Below are 20663 nucleotides of genomic sequence, written 5' to 3'. Positions count from 1 at the left end.
AGTACTATGATATTGGGTACTGCACTGTACTTGGATAACACATTCAAAAGGTAGGCTATTGCAAATCCGAGGTGGCATGCACACTTACACAGTGCACACTATAGTTTCTCTAACTTGTTCTGATAACAGTTGTCAGTCCAGGGAAAATAAATGCTTGGTATATTTATCACATTATTTTATTCATCATCACTGATAACTTATAAGCCCTTATAAGACCTGATACAGCAGTAGATGACCAATCGGTACAGACAAAAGTGCCATATTACTGCATAGTGAAGTGTCACTGTGAGCTACCTCACTGTGGAAGGAACTCAACATGTCTGTTTGTTCATTTTATAACTTGCAGATATCCATCGCACACACAGTATGTGGAGCTCCTCATGTCTGTCCTGTATAACTTCCCTTATCTGAAGGAAAGTTATGGAACTGGATTTGTAAGTATTTGTCCACTGTCGACAGCTTAAAACTATGAATGTTTCTCAGTTAGTTAGTTCTTTCTGCTTAAATAGTGATCACTGCACCCAATTTGCTATCTGACCATATATCTCTTACTGTAGTTATGCTGCAATTAACGATTGACATTGCCCAATGTTTACACCCAAACTTTTTCATGTCAAGCACCCCCAAATTATCATTAGCACGCGGACCCCCATTTGAAAAGATACGCCAGGGAAGAGAAGATGTTTACGGCTCTGGCAGTGATTTTCACCGATTTTCATTTCAATGACCCCCAGTTTGACATGCATTAGGCTACGGACCCCCATGGCATTTCCATCTCTGGGACCCCAATGTATATTGTAAAAGTTAATTTAACTCTGAGAGTGTACAAATGGAACCAAATGAACCCGTTAGGGTCCATTTTCGTTTGGCTCCATTCCATTTGGTACACTCTCTGAGTTACAGACCCCTAAGGGTCCATTTGGTTACTAATTATCATTTAGCAGGGGACCCCCTGGAACTCTTTCAAGGACCCCTAGGAGTCCCCGGACCCCTGAGCTAATCTGTTGATGTGGAAATTCTTAAGTGAATCTCATTTATTTAGGAAGCCTTGCACGACTCCTTGAAAAACAAGTTCAAGAAGGAAAGAAAGCCCATATCGAATGTGGACGAGATAAACGCAATGAGGAGGAAATACTCAGTACCAAATACTGGGAGAAGGAGAATGTCAGATCTACGTTCTGTCCTTAAGAAATACAAGGCAAGTTTCACACCATTTCCATTTCCTTTAGAAATAGATCTATATTTCAGGCAGAACAATAATGCAGAGACAACTTGTTTATTTTTGGACCACAATGCTTTTATGAAACGACTTTAAGATGAGCCCATGTTATTCTCCATAGAGAAATTACTTCCGTGAACCAGGGGAAACCAGGGGATGAGCGAGTGACGTCAGGACTTTGGCGCTCTATTGTATTCACTAGTCCACGTACCCGTTCGGGCATATGAACAGCCAAAGCTTTAACAGAATGTGGGTTTTGCACTGTGATCAATTCTGTGATCAATTTTATTCAGAGACAAATTATCTTTCATCCAATATTTATTTTTCTTCTCGTTTGCAGGCCTGATGCCGAGTGCAGTGATCCTTCTCTTTTCAAGGGAAATGCATCCCAGCTTTGATGAATAGGTTAGTTTTGTTTTTAGCTTGGTGGGTGTTACAGTATTGAAAGCTACCCAGTACAGTTTATACACTTTAGGTAGGCCTACAGCACTGTTTTCACAAACCGTTTTGTTGGTCGCGCGTAAATGTCCCACAGCCAATTAAAAAAATAATTAAAAGAATTTCCATAAATTCCACAAATGTAACTTTTAAGCCGAAGTGAAAATAGACGATCTGCAGGATCACAAGGGGTTGCGGAGCAACGTGTGAGCTTGTAGATAGGCTATTTTCACTAGTTTGGGTCACGGGGAGACATAAAAGTTCTGTCGCAGGCTAAAACGTTTGGGAACCACTGCCAGTGACACAGTAGGCTATATATTATAAATTGTATTGGTGTAAGGGTACACAGTACAGAGCAACTGCAGAATACACAACACACTTAGCCCTATTATTATTATATGCACTAAAGCAAAAACAAATGTCATTGCCGTTTTATCGCAGCAAATGTACGACCATACTCCTTGTTGGGCAGAATTTAAACACATGGTGACCGTGATGACATTCCTTCACGTACAAATTTCAGCCTTTTATGAACACGGTTTGTCCAAGGCATCTACTGTAGCACTCACGTCACGAGTCACCACTGAGGGATGGAACTACCAAGAGCTGCATAACAGTGATTGTCCATCACGTCCTCCCTGAACGGAACATGGTAAGCTTACACACATGAAGGCACTTGCAAGGTCTCACCCGTGGGAGCGAAGAGGGAGACAAATCTGTCACGATTTGTCCGTCGTATTTGTTTTCTGTCCGCTTGCGGACTGAACTCAACTCGACGTGCATTCATGCTTGCAAAAAGTAGTTTTCCTCTGGTCTCTCTTTCTCCAAGAAAGAGTATGTGGAAGTGATGTCGCGCATCAATGTGGATGCATGAAATTGTTATGTATGTGGTTGACATGGGAAATAATTTCAGTTCTGCTGTGTGACTGTCCCATCTCTTGCTGTGATTGTAAATTCACAGGCAATGGATGATGAGAGTGGTGCTTGATCTTCACACTTGAAACATTGAACCCCTTTTGAGAGGAAAGTTCAATGGAAAAGTTTCTTTTTTTAGCCCTCTAAGGGAAATGTTGTGCAATAGAAATGTTGAATTCTTCTTTAAAAATAAATATATTGTTTAATTTATTTTATTATTTTCTATTATTTTATTTATTGGAGAAAAAGCCCTTGAATCACAATGCTGAAGTTAACGTAGTTTCTTTGGCCATGCATGTTGCATTGGTCCCTTTTCATTTCTATAACATTTCATATCCCAGCCAGCTAAATATTTTTTATTTTTTATTAAAGATAGAGTGCCATGAGTTTTGTATATGTTTTTACATTACTGTCTTCCCTGTGTATTTTTGGTTTCTTCCAGAAAGCTGAAAGCGTTTAAATCAAAAGGACCACTTATACACCACTTTAGTGACATCATAATCCTAACCCTCGCTCATTTATCATACAACAGCTGTGGGCCAGGCTTAAGTTCAGGTGGGTGGTGCTAAGGTGAAAACCAGGTAGGCCTATACTAAAATTTGTAACACATTCTGACACTTTTACAGAAAATCTTCCTCCTAATATAAGTCATACGTACCTGTTTTAGAGAGGAGGGGGGGATCACGGCACTCCATCTTTAAGGCCTATATATTTTTGTGTAGCCTAGGACTTCCATTGTCATGAATGTAGTATTGAAAATGTATGTTTTCTCACACCATTTACATTTGGCTGCTGTACACTATTACTCATGGGACTGTACCTTGCTCTTACATACATTCTGTTTGTTCTTTTCTGTAGAAACCCTACTGTACAATTTATTGTCCCCAACCTAACATGATGTATCAAACAAAAGTGTAAGCCCCAAATGATTTGATGTTTACATTTTAGACATAATTTAAGAAATTAAATAAAGTCAGAAGTAATAACTCCATTTTCATGTATTTTTTTTCCCCCCCAACCTAACCCTATACCTGGAAGCAATGCACATGAGGAATGGGCTAAGATTCCAGAGGAACGCTGACAGAAGCTGGTGTCTGCCTATGCATCAAGTTTGCAGCAGGTCATAACAACAAAAAGGTGCTACTTTATACTTTAGTTACTTCTAAAGTGTCTTCTAAATCCCACGATTTTGTAACCCATTTTTCACTCCTGTGTCAATTATCTAATGTGATCCTGGGCTCTACACACCCTCCGCCAACCTGGGGAGAGCAACGGACTTGAACTCATGCTTCCTTCATGCATGAGTGTCCAAGTCGCTCCTTTACACCTGACAGGAGGGAATTTCCCTGGTTGGACGTAGCGTGTGGAAGAACAGATCAGTGGTGCTCAACTTTTTTCATGTCAAGGGCCCCCTTAGAATGATATGTAATTGGCCCCCGGACCCCAATCTAAAAATATGTTGTTCCAGGGACCCCCGCAGGTAGCAAAGATTTGAGTTAAAATATGTTCGCTCTGAAAGAATATTCGCGATTAAAAAAATCTACAAGCTCGTAGCGCGGCACCGACCTTGTAGATCTGCTATTTTTACAGCTAAAGTATAACATAATCCTTAAAACACCAAAAGAGGTTCCTGTCCTGAATGGGCTAACTCATTATGACCTAAAAACAAATCTGAATGTCTTTTAAATCCTAACATTTTTCTGAAACCTTTTAAGTCAAGGACACCCAAAACGATAATAATTGTATTTGACTGCAGACCGCCATCTCAAAATATTTTGTTCCAGGGACAAAAGAAGCAAAAATTTGATTTGAGCAGACCCAACAAGGCAGACACTTTTTGAGTGGAAATACAAATTAGTGAATCATATCAACATCACAATTTAGACGGCACAGATTTGAACAAATTCTCAAAATACACAAGTTCAGAATAACCATTCCTATTCATTATGTCCCCCCCCCAAAAAAAAAAGCTATTTTGATGTTTTTATTACACAGTAAAATGTGTTAATTGAACTCTTGAGTTACATAATCCAATTCTCAGAGTTAACACTGAGCACGAGCATGGTGGATCACACAATCAGACATTGTGTTTTCCTTTTTTTTGGTAAGTGGGTCGGTCAGCTGTACGCTCCTGAGGTTTCCCCTCCCTGCGGTGTTTCCCCTGTCCATCCCTCGGTTCCTGCCAGGGCGCCTGACGCTGCCTCTCTCTTATACGCCAGCTGTCCGTAGATTTCGTGGAGGCAGTGAAAGCTTGGCTCTCCGCTGTGGACCAAGCTCTGCCAACCTCACATTGGCATTGGCATCTGGGACGATGTATGTCTCCCATCAATTGGCATCATTTTATTTTTAAGATGACAGACGGTCTCATCTTCCGGGGGTGATATGGGCTGTCAGACTGCGCTCTGAGGTGCTTTGATGCTGTGTGTGTGTGTGTGTGTGTGTGTGTTGTAGATCGCTTTGATGAAAGGGGAAAGGGTGGCCCTGACAGTCAAGTAAGGTCCTGTGCGTGTGCATGTGTACGTCTGTCTGTGAGAGCTCGGAGAAAGGGAGAAAAAGAAGGATGAAGAGGGAGAGAATGAGATTGACATGACGAATACATACAGCCCATCAAAATTGCACGTTCTTACACTTTGTGTCTTGTTAAGTCCTTTGCCGAGGGAGGAATGTGTGTTTGTGTGCTTGTGTGTGTGTCTGAGCAGAAATCCCCTACAATTCCTATATCATATGTCACTACTCTCAAACGTCAACAATAACTCACACATGCACTCGGGCACACACACACACACACACACACACACACACACACACACACACACACACACACACACACACACACACACACACACAGTCTCACACATACACAGTCACACACACACAGTGAGCTGTTCATGTCGTGGCTTGGGACCTCCAGGCTTGTCAGAGGTAAAGGTAAAACAAACACAGCCTTAGTTACCTGCACAGGTAACTTAAGATGAGAGACACCTTGAACCCCTGCCCCCCCTCCCCCCCCTAAGCCACCATCCCACTTCCTGCCCCGGAGCCTCTCTAATGAGTCCCATGAACCATTAGGGCCACTGGTGGGCCCCAGGGTGTGTGTGTGTGTGTGTGTGTGTGTGTGTGTGTGTGTGTGTGTGTGTGTGTGTGTGTGTGTGTGTGTGTGTGTGTGTGTGTGTGTGTGTGTGTGTGTGTGTGTGTGTGTGTGTGTGTGTGTGTGTGTGTGTGTGTGTGTGTGTGTGTGTGTGTGTGCGCGTGCGCGTTACTGTGTGTGTGTGTGTGTGAAGGGATTTTGGGAGGATCTTAATGGAGCTCAACAAGTGGAGCGGTAAAAGGGAGAGGGGGGGATGGAGAGATGGGGGGGGGGGGGTGAGAGGTGATTGGTGAGGTGTGAAGCGGAGCTGTGCTGAACACCCTGTGCAGGCGTGTGTGTGTGTGTGTGTGTGTGTGCATGGCGTGTGTGTGTGTGTGTGCGTGCATGCTATGTTTAGAGTTAGACAGATGATCTATGGGATCCACAGAGGATTAGAGATGGCGTGGGGGGGGGAGGGGGGGGGTATAGAGGCCTACCAAAACAAAAAAAAGGACTTTAAAGAAATCAAGTTGGGGAATGAAAGTATCCTACTTTATCGTCTGGGTTTTTTCTTCTCATTTCAGTTAGCAGTGCAGGCGGGGGATGTACGTATCTTCAACCTGCAGCAGGGAGGTTAATATCTTATAACTAAACTCACTACCCCGGCTGGCTATTTGAATAACAGGTGCATTCAATATCTAAGAATGACTTTACTTGCCAAGTACAGTAGCTGTGGAGGAATGTGCCTTGGTGACAACGGCCTAGGGATATATTATTCACATGCTTCGACATGAACATACACACATTAACAGGAACTGCAAGGTCGCACACCTCATGATTCAAATAACAGTGCTTCAAACATGGTAGTGATTCAAATTGTAATACTGCACATTTCAGACGGGCTATAGAAACTCAAAAATGACCGTAACGCAGTATGACTCTGCAATGCATACTTGGAACGGAACAGCTGAAACACGAGACTTGAAGTTGCAAAATGGGCACGAATCATGCACGCCGTGCAATACATTTATATTTGCACACTCTATTCTTGACGCCCGCAACACAAGTGTATAGCATTCCTTGCCGCGCGTGACACAGGCAAGTTTGCCTAGCACCTCTTGGCCATGACAATACACTCACAACACACAGACTGTGGACATGTAGAACAGAGCAACTTGACACATGCCTCCTTAGGTTGACATGGTGGGGAGCTTTATGTACTTCACTGGAGAGCAGCTCAGATTTGCCATTCTACGTGTTTTACCCCACATAGAAGAAAAACACGTTCTCTCTCTCTCTCTCGCCTTTCTGTCTGTGAGAAAGGCGATACAGGTGACTGGCAAAAATAGCAATAATACACTGGCTGTGAGTGTGACACACCCCTTTAGTCAGCTCTCTTTGTAGTATGATCCCGATTCTACGGCTAAAAGGGGATGCTCAGTGGGTGCAAATCTCTGCCAGAAGGCACGCCCCAAATAAAAATACTTGAGAGTGTCTGTCAAAGTAACGTCATCCTGCATCATCTCTCTCCTTGTCTCTCAGTGTCCGGTGTGCATGTGTTGTGCATCATATGTGTGGGGTTAGTATTGGGTTAGTATGTGTTAATCGGATGGGGGCTTTAAACACACCAGAAACTCTCTCCCGTGCATCATAGGTATATGCACTGTGTGGAAGAGACAGACAAGTCACATGTGTACACTACTTACTACACTAACAATGTTGGTGTAAATAAATTGATTAGTGTGATAAACCAATTGGGCTAGTTTGTATTACACTTCTTCGTTATACAGTGGTGGTGTGTGAAAGTAAGAAGGTAGGAAGTCCGCACACCGTTCTTTAAGCTCCCCTCAATTTTATTTAAGGGATCAGGAATCAACGTTTCGACATCAGGAATGTGTGAAAGTATCTCATATTTTCAAAGCTTGTAGATCAGCTATTTTAAAACACATTCATCAATCGTCATTGAGGTATAACGGTCTGAAATAACCCTGATATTGATTTGAACTTGCATTTGAATTTGCATTTTTATAGCGCTTTTCCAAGTGCTCAGCTCAAAGTGCTTTACAATGTTCCATTCATTCTTACATTGGGAGGTGAAGCGGCGAACAGTCGACGCCAGCGTCCTCACTTCACACACATCTCACACCGACCGACTCATTGGAGGCAGTGTAGGGTTCAGTGTCTCATTGGAGGCAGTGTAGGGTTCAGTGTCTCATTGGAGGCAGTGTAGGGTTCAGTGTCTCATTGGAGGCAGTGTAGGGTTCAGTGTCTCATTGGAGGCAGTGTAGGGTTCAGTGTCTCATTGGAGGCAGTGTAGGGTTCAGTGTCTCATTGGAGGCAGTGTAGGGTTCAGTGTCTCATTGGAGGCAGTGTAGGGTTCAGTGTCTCATTGGAGGCAGTGTAGGGTTCAGTGTCTCATTGGAGGCAGTGTAGGGTTCAGTGACTCATTGGAGGCAGTGTAGGGTTCAGTGTCTCATTGGAGGCAGTGTATGGTTCCGTGTCTCATTGGAGGCAGTGTAGGGTTCAGTGTCTCATTGGAGGCAGTGTAGGGTTCAGTGTCTCATTGGAGGCAGTGTAGGGTTCAGTGTCTCATTGGAGGCAGTGTAGGGTTCAGTGTCTCATTGGAGGCAGTGTAGGGTTCAGTGACTCATTGGAGGCAGTGTAGGGTTCAGTGTCTCATTGGAGGCAGTGTAGGGTTCAGTGTCTCATTGGAGGCAGTGTAGGGTTCAGTGTCTTGCCAAGGACACTTCCACATGTGGACAGGAGGAGCCGACCCATGGATCATTAATGGACGACCTGCTCTACCTCCTGAGCCACAGCCAGACTGTGAAAATAGTACATAAGCGCACATGTGACTGTGAGCTTATGGATCTGCCATTTTCTGTGTTTTGGAAAAGGTTGACATTAAAAAGAAAATGTCGTACTTATGAAGAATTGTATAAAGTATAAGCAAAGTAGCCTTTCAGACTACATAGTCTAGACTCTAGTCTAGTCTAGTACTGTGGTTGAGTACTGTGTCCACCCCTGCGTACAGCGACCTGCTGTAGTTGCCCCTAACCTGGTCTCCTTACTTAGTATAGTATAGTATAGTCTAGTACTGTGGTTGAGTACTGTGTCCACCCCTGCCTACAGCGACCTGCTGTAGTTGCCCCTAACCTGGTCTCCTTACTTAGTATAGTATAGTATAGTCTAGTACTGTGGTTGAGTACTGTGTCCACCCCTGCATACAGCGACCTGCTGTAGTTGCCCCTAACCTGGTCTCCTTACTTAGTATAGTATAGTATAGTATAGTCTAGTACTGGGGTTGATTAATGAGTACTGTGTCCACCCCTGCGTACAGCGACCTGCTGTAGTTGCCCGTAACCTGGTCTCCTCTTGGAGCCTGCCCAGCCAGTGACTGCCTCACTCTTTCGGGTCCTGGCTTGTGGAAGTGTGTGGGAGAACAGGTGGGCATAGCTTCTGTCAAATGGAGAGAGATTGATGGGGAGGGTTAGAACACTCGCTGGGGGTATTCTCTTACAGTGTATGGAGAGAGAGACAGCTGGGCCAGTAGGCTGGACTCTGTGTGTGTGTGTGCGTGCGTGCGTGCGTGCGTGCGTGCGTGCGTGCGTGCGTGCGTGCGTGCGTGCGTGCGTGCGTGCGTGCGTGCGTGCGTGCGTGCATGCATGCGTGCATGCGTGCATGCGTGCGTGCGTGCACTTGTATTACGTGTGAGGGCCAAATGTCCCCACAAGTATAATAGAATTTGAGAAATAGACGTTGTGACGACCGTTTTCCTGATCCTCACTATAGAGAAATGATTGTTTTATGGTTAAAAATAGGGAGTTATAGGCTTACAATTAGGTTGTGTTAATAGTTATGCCTGATTTAGGCCTATACTTAATAGTTGCATGCCGGTGTCATGCACTGATAATAGGCGGCGATCTACAAGCTCAGAACACGTTGCAGTGTGCAATCAATCAATCAATGTTGTGATCTTGTATAGATCGACATATTTTCGTGTTTAGGGTTGCGGTTAAAAATGGCCAAAATAAATGGGGTTTCGTAAAATCGCTGTCCTAAAATGTTGATGTCCTCACAAGTGTAGCAATACTTGTGAGGGCGTGTGTGTGTGTGTGTGTGTGTGTGTGTGTGTGTGTGTGTGTGTGTGTGTGTGTGTGTGTGTGTGTGTGTGTGTGTGTGTGTGCGCGCGCGCGTGCATATGTGTGTGTGCGCGTGCGCAGATGGATTGTCGTTTTGCCGTCTACTGAAACAACAGGATTTGTTGTGGAGCCATGGGAATCCACACCCGGGGTGTCATCAATCCAGATACCCAGCAGTTGCTTACAGCATGTCAGTGCGCAACAAATATACAATATTTACAGAATGACTTGTCTACAGTTGCTAAAAAGCTATAAATGCTTGAACATCAGCAAGCATGCTATATTATTTGTGATAGAATTCCCATCGGTAATAGTACAAGTTTTACAATTGTTTTAGCTTTGTTTAAAAGCCATGTTCGGGTTCCCAGCTGCATGTGCAGGTGTTGAAAATGTCAAGTCAGCGAAAGCTATGTGCACATCAAGCAAATTTGGAATATATATTCTTTCAGAGTGAACATTTTTTAACTCAAATCTTTGGTTCTGGGGAGGTCCCTGGAACAACATATTTTCAGATGGGGGTCGGCGGCCAAATTCATATAATTATGGGGGTCCTTGACATGAATTATTGAGCACCATTGATATAGAAACATGGGTATTTCAGAAAACTGTCATGATTTAGAAGATTTCTTTTTAAATTTCGACATGCAGGCCTAAATGGTTAAGGGCGTTCCAGGTGGTCCCCTGCAGCTAAATGATGGCAAGTTGGTAACCAAATCGGCCAATGGACCCGTAAGGCTTGTTTTAGCTTTTAACAAAGCTAAAACAATTGTAAAACCTTGTATTATACTGTGTCTGATGGGAATTCTATCACAATATAACATGCTGATGTTCATTTTACGCTCTTGGTTAAATTATTAAACATCTGCATTACTTAATTTTGAAGTCTAGACAAATTTTGTAGAATAATTCTAAAAAGGTTTGCAGGTTATCTCTCGATTATCACCTATGGTAAATGTGAACAAAATTATATCCAATGATAACAAAATATCAAAAGTCTCGGATCTGAGAGGCTAAATCTCATCAAATGGTGGTCCGTGGCTCAAATGCAGAATACATAATGATGATCTTGGAGTGATATAATTTGTACTAGAACAATACCTGTATGATACTGTTTAGGAACATGAGGCTGAGATCAGCAGGACATTGTACGTTATAATTTCATGTGTCTAGAGTCATGTTGCATCTATTTATCATGCCATTGTATCATGCAAAATGAATGGAAATGAATGGCACCATTTCAATCGTCCTTTCCGAGTAGCCAGCGATGGCTCCAGAACATTGTGACTGGGGGGGACTATGGGGGGGCTGGCTAAGTGGCTATTCAGAGGGGGGCTAATGAATTTTGGTTTACATTGAAGTCAGTCAATTGGGTTTGTGGGGAGGTGGGCTTAGGGGGGGCTAGTCCAATGGCGGCTCTTTTACATACTGTATAGACTTCTATTGACGAAGAGCGACAATGTCCTGGGCCGGAAGTTGGCAGAATGCACTGGACTCAACAGCCCAGCTTTAATGATCTTAAATCCCTTTATTTTATATCGTTTCTTTTTGTAATTGTACAACATAGACATTACAGAGACTTTAGTTGTCACTGTACAATACTTTAAAACAGTTGTCATGTTGCACACATGCCTAAAATTGCTGATATTCGCGCCGCCCTCGTTGAAAACAATGTATTTCCAACTCCAGCTTGTCACTCTCCAGGCTGCATGAACAAACAGTTCTCCGAGCGCTTCAGTTGCATCATGCCCCCTCAATGTCGTAACTCTGTCTTACTCTATGGCTCTGGGTCGAAAAGTGATGAAGTGGTCCCTTAAGGACTTGTGTGGTTCAGTCTGTGTGACAAGTCCGTACAAGTCCATACATCTTACGTTGTGACATAATAATCAAGTAAGGCTTACCCGACAGGTGTCTGTAGAGTGTAGACACTAGACATGCACTCAAGTGGAGAGGAAATATTTTCATTTTCATTCAAGAGGGCTTATAGGGCTCCTTGTTTCATCTGATGGCAGTGATGATCATGGTGCAGTGAGAGTGAGGCCCATCCTCATCAGCATATTCATTCCCATAAGAATGTATAGTATGGCCATTTTCTTATGACAGTTGTATAAAGTATTGGTTCCCAAAGTGGGGTCCGGGGGAGTTCCAGGGGGTCCCCAGCTAAATTATATAGTTTGGAACTCTAATTCTGAGAGTGTACACATGGAAACAAATGGACCCGTTAAATTAACATTGATTTTACAATATCAATTGGGGTCTCGGAGATAGAAATGCCATTAAATGGGAGTCCGTAGCCTGTGGGGGGGTCCTTGAAATGAAAATCCCTGGCATATCTTTTCTAGTGGGGGTCCGCGGGCTAAAGAGTGACATTTTGGGGGAACCACTAGTATAAAGGGCTGCCACAAATAGGATAGCACAGGCACAGCCAGATGCAGGGCGAAGAGATTGGCTATACCTTAGAGATTGGCTGTGACGGTGTGTGTGTGTGTTGACTCAACAGGATTAAAATTCTAGAAGGACACATTTAAAGCAATAATGATTTACCGGTATTTACTTTTTATGAAAAGGTATACTTTATATTTTGCGAGTTATATTGTCGTTATTCGTGTCGATCCCATAGTTCCATGTCCATCTGCCTTCCATTCACTGAGCATGATATTGAAAACACGAGGATAGGAAAAGGTTAATCATGGTTACCTGCCTTTGCCAGTCAGCATGACAACACTGAAAAGAGGGTGCAAACACCTGTCACCCTCTCTTTAGATATTGAGATTCTCTCACTCTCTTGAAATGAATGTGCGCCAAGAATTCCATTGTATTTGAAGAATACATACCAAACATATAATAATACAAGTGTACACAAGATATGTTCTAGTTTGCACAATGAATGACGTGAAGGACAACGCTGTCACAAAGGGGAAGCCATTGTTGTTGTTGGGGTTTTTTTTAAGGAGAAGTGTCTATTTCTAAATAGACAAATCTCGTATAATGGGATATTGATTCAGTAATGAGCCTTGGGTGGCACAGCCGACCTCACTCCCTGCTGCGAGCATTTAATAAACTGTTGTTGTCCCCTTCCTTCTGCCTCTACAGCCGAGACTAGTGACCTTCTGCTGGGAATGTAGAACAACAATGAAACATACACTCTTCCCTCTCCCAGCACGACATTCACGAAACGGAGAAAGAGAATAAAATGGCAAGTTTAAAAGCCTGTTTACATTGCTAATCTTGGTGAATTTTTATTAAATCTCCCATTTCAAGGACTTTTCACTTTGCAGTATGTTCTCCATTTTAGGAACACTGAGGTATATAACGCAATTAACATTTTTAAACGTGTAGTAAAGCAACATTTTCATAAACATTTCGTTTATTGGTGCTCTCTCTCAACATGCATGTATATCTTGTTCAGCTACAATAGTACAATACAAAACAATTAATTAAAAATATTTCTCAATAGGCTATAATTTCTTTTCAATGTGCAGGAACATCCATTGACTTCCACAAAGGCAGAAAACCTGACCTGTACACTGTAAGAGCACTTGAGCAGATCAACGCTGCCATTCAGAGATGAAATGAATTGGTGGCACACATGACTAGAGGTGCTTCTCCCGATTGACCAAGGCCAACCTATTGAGACTTCCACTTTCCATTTATACATGTTCTTTCATGTATTCTTTCATTATGTATTAATACATTCATTTAATGAGGCTACATTACTTTTTTACCAAAGGTGGAACGAAATTATTTGCTTCTGCATCAAGGCTAAAATCACAGGAGTCATGATGAATCAAGCGCCTGCATATGGGGAATCAGGTAAGTTTATGACATGTCCATATTACTCTGCCCGAACAACAAGATTCAAGAATCATCTCAATTGAGCTGTGTTGAATTTAGAGCTCCTCTCTGTCTTTGACAGCCCCCTCTAATAGTGTCAACTTGGCTTTAACTCATTCTGGGCGGGAACCCCTTTTGGTGGTTACATACATTATGTTATAATTTATTTTTGAAAAATCGCGAAAATTTGCCTCAAATCTTTGAATATTCTTTCAGTTTTTAACTCAAATCTTTGCTTCTGGAGAGGTCCCCTGAAACAACATATTTTCAGATGGGGGTCGGCGGCATATTACATATCATTTTTGGGCTCCTTGACATGAAATATTGACCACCACTAGCACTGATATAGAAACTTGAGGTTTTTCAGAAAAAAAAGGCATTTTAAAAAGACATTTTTAAATGTTGAGGTCAGGCCTAAATGGGGTAAGAATGATTCAGAGTGGATATTATTATTGTAGCCTATTATTTATCTCGCATTCAAATGTTTTACAACAATGCCTTTTTGGTTTGTTTTATTTTATTTCTCTCCTTAAACTGTTTAAACTCAGGCAAAGGATCTGTTGAGGGAATCATTTTCACACATTGTGGCTTTCACAGTTTGTAATCAATGGCACCCTCTGGTGGTATGTTTCCCACAAAATATAACATGTGCCGGTTGCAAGTTACATCATTTTCTTTAAAACTTTTTTATTTATTTTTTACTTGGTGGTTGAGATAAAACACGGTGTATTTTATCCATAATAACATAATAGATTAATTGCCAATAATGTCATTATTATTGTTTATTATCATTATATATGTTTTGGGGGGGAGGGGGCTCAAAAATGGAAGGACCCCCACGTATATAATAAATGCTCTTGTACTGCATACAAAAATGGAATAACTAAACCAGTGCTGAACCTTAGTCCCAGTAGTTCCAGCCAGGGACTAAGGCCTACCGGTAGGTAGCAGTCTAAAGTAGATTGTTTTGTAATGATGTGTTTGCAGTTGAGGACATTGCTCATCTTTAGCTGAACATTAACCACCTATTATTGATTTTTACATATATCTGGATCACACAAAAGTAGTGACCGGAGCCTACAGAACAAAAATGGTGTCTTGCTACACACTGTGTTTTTAATACTGTGTAAAATGGTATTAAGTCATTAGTCTCATAAAAGACACTGCTACGTGGCTCTGTGTTGACTGGATATTGAATTGGTACAACGATAACAAAACACAAAAGCCCACATGATATTGACAGGTTCAAAGCTCATGTCCCAATCCATTGTGTTGTGGGTACGAATGGAAGACACCAGCAGTACACAAATACATATTGTCATTGTAATAATAGGATCATGGAAGCGTCTGAAAAGCATAGTGCTGGTGTACAGTATGTATGAGATAAGTTCGGATCAAAGATATTCAATGAGATATTCACTGGAAATTATGTACTTTGATGTACTGAAACTCACCCCACTGCGTAGGCTATTAAATCCAACCCACAGGCAAACAGTTTTTTGACCCCTCAGTCCTAAACTGTGCTTGTCGTCAAGCTAATGATTGACCAATGATTGAGATGTTATTTGTCTTACTGCCTTGGGTGAAAGGACCCCAATGAGGTACAGTAATCTTGGTAACTCCTGTGAGTTAGTTAGTCGACTATGCACTTTTAGTGAGAGTTCTCGCAATGGATCTGTACAAGGCAACTTTCCTCTTGGCAACGGTCATCTGTACAGGTACGTAAGATATACTGTACTTTGGAAACAAGCAATATGGCATCTGAATTATTTGAATGTTTTTCAGAAAACACATTTGATTCTTTCTGAGGATGATTTCCAGCGAATCCAGCTTACACATGGCATCGGTTTATAGAGAGTATATAGTCACATCTGTAATTAGACCTGAGGTCGATTCTACAAAATGTCTTCTAAATCCTGACAGTTTTCCGAAAAACCAATGTTTCTATATCAGTGGTTCTCAAACTATTTCATGTCAAGGAGCCCCAGAATTATATGTATTTGGCCACCGAACCCCATATGTATCTCAAAATATGTTATTCCAGGGGACCCCCCACTCAAGATTTGAGTTAAAAACGTTCGCTCTGAAAAAATTAGATTCAAAGATTTGTGCCACATTTTCGCGATTTTTCGAAAACAGTACATCTACAAGCTCGTAGCACGGCACAGAGTGCCACGCTACGAGCTTGTAGATCTGCTGTTTTTCAACAGCTAAGTCTAACATAATGCTTAAAACACCAAAAGGGATTCCCGTGTTCTATATGACAGCTTTACATACCAAACTGGATAAGGAAAGCAACCATCAAACCAATCATCACAAATATTAATAACGTGAAAGTGAATCCGGATCAGCAGTCAGTGGTACAGTAGGCCTACTTGACAGAAGTTAAAACATTGGTAAACATTGGTCTTATATTTACATCTAGATCACTAATTTGCAGTCTTCTCCTAAAATGTATATATATATACAGTATAACAGTATAGGCATATTTGTTTGTTAGGTTACTATAATAACTCTACTGTTTGTCTCTATCATCCATTTTACCAGTGAAGCAAGTTGTATAACAGCACTACACTATTCTTTTCATTTTTTATCTTATTTAAATCAAAATCAGTAGCCTAATAGATGTCTATACCTGACATTTTAGAACAATTATTTCAGGCACATTTAGTTTGAATTAATTTAAATTTGCTGTTGGAATAGGCTAAATTTTAAGTCCACAAATGACTCATCTGTCAATAGACTGGTCAGTGTTGCAACTAGAGATGTCCCGATACTGTAACGGTATCGGCCCTTATTTGGTCATATCGGGTCATATCGGTATTGGCGAATATGCGAGTCTAACCAGCGATCCGACACGGGGATAAGGGGTTGACACTATGGCAGGTAAATAAAATGTTGGGGCATGTGGAGTTTGCTTTGTAGTTGCCCCAAACGGCAAGTGCACATTTGAGTGAGGAGTCTGCTATAAACACAACACGAGATATATAGCTAGATACTGTAGCTATAAACACAACACACTTGCTCCCGATCCGATTCCGATCATTTTTTAAATGATGTGATCTGCCCCCGATTTCCGGTCATGTGATCGGATCGGGACGTCCTTACAAATAAATAAAACATTTGAGAACCACTAGCACTAGTGGACTCCTAATGTGCCATAGTGTCATAATAATAAATAATTGCCATACTTATTCTGGCCAAAACCTGGAGTCTTGACATTCAGTAAGTGGGTGTTATGATCAAAATGAGGACATTATAATGGTGTAACAGACAATCATCTAAAATGTTGCCACGGACATGAACAACTCTTTGCTACGGACACATGTGTTCCGTGTACGGACATGTTGGTGACCCCTGGTTGTATGTTTTCTTCTTCTCTGTTCCTCCAGTCGGTGGTGACGTGGATGTGGTGGACTACGCCAAGACAGACGGGGCATGGATCCTCTCGCTGCATAAGAGGGAATACATGGTGAACACTGTAGCGGAGTGCGCTGCCAAGTGTAACACTGAGACGGCCTTCACCTGCAAGTAGGATTTCATTGTGAACGTTTTTGGATTTGATCATCTTTATCTTGAACTTTCAGATTAAAAAAAAACTAAAACAATGTATATATATTTTTTTTTAAATAAACAAAGACAAAATAAACCACAACAATGTGATCATTGATCTTCCACCTTAAGTTCAAAAAGGAGTAGGAAGAAGTAAAGACTTATTTACTCCTACCCCCTCCTTATCTAATATTCATAATCCCTATAAGCAATTAACGGTATAAATCATATAATACACGTGCAGCCAAACAGTTGTGGGGAAAAGTACAGTAGCCTAATCACATCTACAAGCTTGTAGATCTGCTATTTTAGAAAAATCGTGAAAATGTCGCGCAAATCTTTGAATATATATTCTTTCAGAGCGAATGTTTTTAACTCAAATCTTTGCTTCTGGGGGAACTTCCCTGGCTGGAACTACATATTTTCAGATAGGGGTCGGCAGGCCAATTACATATATTTTTGGGGGTCCTTGACATGAAAATGTTTGAGAACCACTGACATAAAAACATGGGTTTTTCAGAAAACTGGCAGGATTTAGAAGTAATTTGTAGAATCGTCCTCATGGTCTAAAAGTACTTAGTTACTTTCCAGCACTGCAGCCAAACACGGCAGACAACGAACGGTTCATGAAAGGTTCAAACTGACAGCAGCTGCTGTCTCCATAACAATTACTGCTATGTGTTTGCAGGTCATTCATGTACATAGAGAAAGACCAGGAATGTTGGACAGCAGAGGCAAACTCCAAAACAGAGCCTGTCCTACGCAGGAGCAGCACAGCTCTGTATGAAAATAAAGGTATATGTTTGGTTTGGTTTATTCTATTCTATTCTATTCTATTTGCACTACCATTGATGCAGTCATTTGATAGACTTGTTGAACTTATCTTTTGTCTATATCTTGTCTTGTCTGCTAGGGTTCCTGTTGGAGTGTGTGAATGGAATAGGAACAGATTATAGAGGCACAAAGTCTAGAACGAAATCGGGAAAGACTTGCCAGAGATGGGCTGGGAAATACCCACACCGGCCCAAGTAGGTTCTCCTCTCATTTCACACTTGTCTCTCTACTGTTTGGCATCACATTTTATCGAAGCTCGAACAGGGAACATTTCCGTTCCAAAGTAGTAGCAGTAATATTGTAGTAATAGTTTGTTTCTGTCATTAGCCACTCACTCATTGATTCACTCTTATACTTTTAATTGACCAAAATAATCTTCTCAGGGCTGATGAAGACCGTATATAGGTCGAAACATGTCGGTTGAATAAAGTTTTCCTCCTTTTTAACCTTTAAGTGTGCCCGGATCTCCGCTTTGTTCTAATTAGATTACTTATTTTAATTGAGTCCCAGCCCTAATCATATGATAGGCTATCATATGATATCATTTCTAATCCTTCTATACACATCATAGACAGAGTATAGTCATACCAAGTCATATCTAATCTAAACGCATATAGAATCATCTCATACCATAACCTTCGTCCTGTGTTCTGCCTGCAGCATGACCCCTCAGACTCATCCCAAGGCAGACCTGGACTCCAACTTCTGTAGGAACCCAGATGGGGACAGCAAGGGTCCCTGGTGCTACACTACGGACCCCGCCACGCGCTGGGAGACCTGCAACGTAGAGGACTGCAGCCGTAAGATGACTGAGAATGATTAATTCTATGGGCCGATTCATACTCCTATTTTAGAGCCGAATAAAAGTCGGTTCGGCTCTGTAGAGCCTACAATGTGACGTCATTTGAGGTTCGGGGGGGCGGGGTACCGTCCTAAAGTCGGCTCTTCGGTGCTACTGAAAATTTCTGACGAGCCTAAATCATTTCGGCACTACAGCGCCGAAACAGTGGTAAAATACGAGTATGAATCGGCCCTATCAGTCATCCATTCATTCATTAATTCTCACTGAGAATTAATTAATGGATGACTGATTGAATGATTGAATGGGTGGGTGGATGGGTGGACCGACGAACAGACGGATGGATGAATGCATGAAGGGATGGATGGATGGATGGATGGATGGATGGATGAATGAATGAATGGAGTGAAGGAATTATGTTGGATGGATGAATGACAAACGCGCTGACGTGTGTGTGTGTGTGTGTGTGTGTGTGTGTGTGTGTGTGTGTGTGTGTGTGTGTGTGTGTGTGTGTGTGTGTGTGTGTGTGTGTGTGTGTGTGTGTGTGTGTGTGTGCGCGGACAGAGGAGTGCATGCACTGCAGTGGAGAGGACTACAGAGGGAAGATCGCCACCACAGAGAACGGCTTCACCTGCCAGCGATGGGACGCGCAGAAACCACACAACCACGGCTACATCCCCAGCGCGTAATAATAATAATACAGTTTTTCTATGTCAGTGGTTCTCACATTTGTTGGATTCCAAGGTCCACCATAACTGTAAGTGTAACTGGAACCATTTGGAACTGCCTCAAGGCACCCAGAGAGGCACTGGACAGTACACCCGCTAGAGAACCACACTGATCTGTGATGTTGTCCGGTGGTCTCCAGCGCGTGTCTTCAGAAAGCCTTTATAGGTTTCATGACATAAATTTTCGTTTTTTCTTTTAGGTTTTATGACCTTTACACCCAAACAATCTGAACTTTGAACATTCAATGGATTTTCTGTGGTCGTGGATTTTCTGTGGTCTGGGATTTTCTCTGTGTCTGTGAAGCCTTTTGAGCTGCAATTAAAACAGTGACGTCTGCTGGCAAATCCCATTGTCCTATAGGCCTATGGGATTTGCTGGCTCTTACATCACACTCCACAGGAAAATCAGAGCACTTGTTTGAGCCAGAAAACCCCAGACCACAGAAAATCTACTGAATGTTAAAAGTTCAGGTTGTTTGGGTGCAATTGAGCTCAGAAAAATAAAATTACAAATCTTTTTTTTGTATGTCATAATGTATATATGTCTTAATCTCCCCCAACCCCAGTCTCCCAGAGAAGTACCTGGAGGAGAACTACTGCAGGAATCCAGACGGCGACCCCAAACCCTGGTGCTTCACAACCAGCGAAGCCAAACGATGGGACTTTTGCAACATAGCCCGCTGCAGTGAGTGTCCACCACACATCCGTTGTTGACACTGAACGCTGTGCTGGTTACCATTTTACCAATGATACTACTTAACCCATTTAGGCCTGATCTTAGTCTTTTGAAATATTTGTGCCACGTTTTCACAATTTTTCAAAAGTAGCAGACCTTCAAGCACGTAGCGCGCCACTCGGTGGCGCGCTATGAGCTTGTAGATCTGCTATTTTTCAATAGCTAAAGTATAACATAATGCTTTATTTAAAACACCAAAAGGGGTTCCCGTCCAGATCCCATTCCTTTCCAGTGAGCCAACATGCATAACAGGAGACTTTGCCATATGAGAGGAATGGAAGCTTGATTAGTACTAGTATTGGTAACACCTGTTTACTTCACGACAAAATGGCCGTTCTCCTGAGCCAGTCAACAGACAAGGCAAAATGCACTGGTCCTCGTCTTTCCTCTCTCTCACCCACC

At 42.1% G+C, this 20663-nt stretch overlaps 2 protein-coding genes across 12 annotated transcripts in view; both read left to right on the top strand.

Moving 5' to 3' along the window:
- vgll2a (vestigial-like family member 2a) overlaps window positions 1–20663 on the top strand; it is a 436332-nt gene that overhangs the window by 20669 nt on the left and 395000 nt on the right. The window lies entirely within an intron of this gene.
- plg (plasminogen) overlaps window positions 1385–20663 on the top strand; it is a 31389-nt gene continuing 12110 nt past the window's right edge. For 3 of the 11 annotated variants that reach the window (XM_083790782.1, XM_083790784.1, XM_083790783.1), the window contains exons 1-11: window positions 1385–1468; window positions 1560–3709; window positions 12872–12974; window positions 13261–13377; window positions 13509–13591; window positions 17005–17143; window positions 17853–17959; window positions 18078–18192; window positions 18659–18798; window positions 19362–19482; window positions 20092–20210. In XM_083790782.1, the coding sequence (XP_083646908.1) occupies window positions 13558–13591; window positions 17005–17143; window positions 17853–17959; window positions 18078–18192; window positions 18659–18798; window positions 19362–19482; window positions 20092–20210 (775 nt within the window). In that variant the 5' untranslated portion in view covers window positions 1385–1468; window positions 1560–3709; window positions 12872–12974; window positions 13261–13377; window positions 13509–13557. Of the gene's footprint in view, window positions 1469–1559; window positions 3710–9862; window positions 9976–12871; window positions 12975–13260; window positions 13378–13508; window positions 13592–17004; window positions 17144–17852; window positions 17960–18077; window positions 18193–18658; window positions 18799–19361; window positions 19483–20091; window positions 20211–20663 lie in introns of those variants that run through there. The other 8 variants (XM_083790786.1, XM_083790790.1, XM_083790788.1 and 5 more) reach the window with 8 other exon arrangements.

The sequence above is a fragment of the Protomyctophum parallelum genome (genome assembly GCF_964188405.1).
Source record: "Protomyctophum parallelum genome assembly, chromosome: 19".
In the NCBI taxonomy this organism is placed as follows: Eukaryota; Metazoa; Chordata; class Actinopteri; order Myctophiformes; family Myctophidae; genus Protomyctophum; species Protomyctophum parallelum.
The sequence above is the reverse complement of the archived record's forward strand: the minus strand, read 5'-3'. Positions and strand labels throughout refer to the sequence as shown.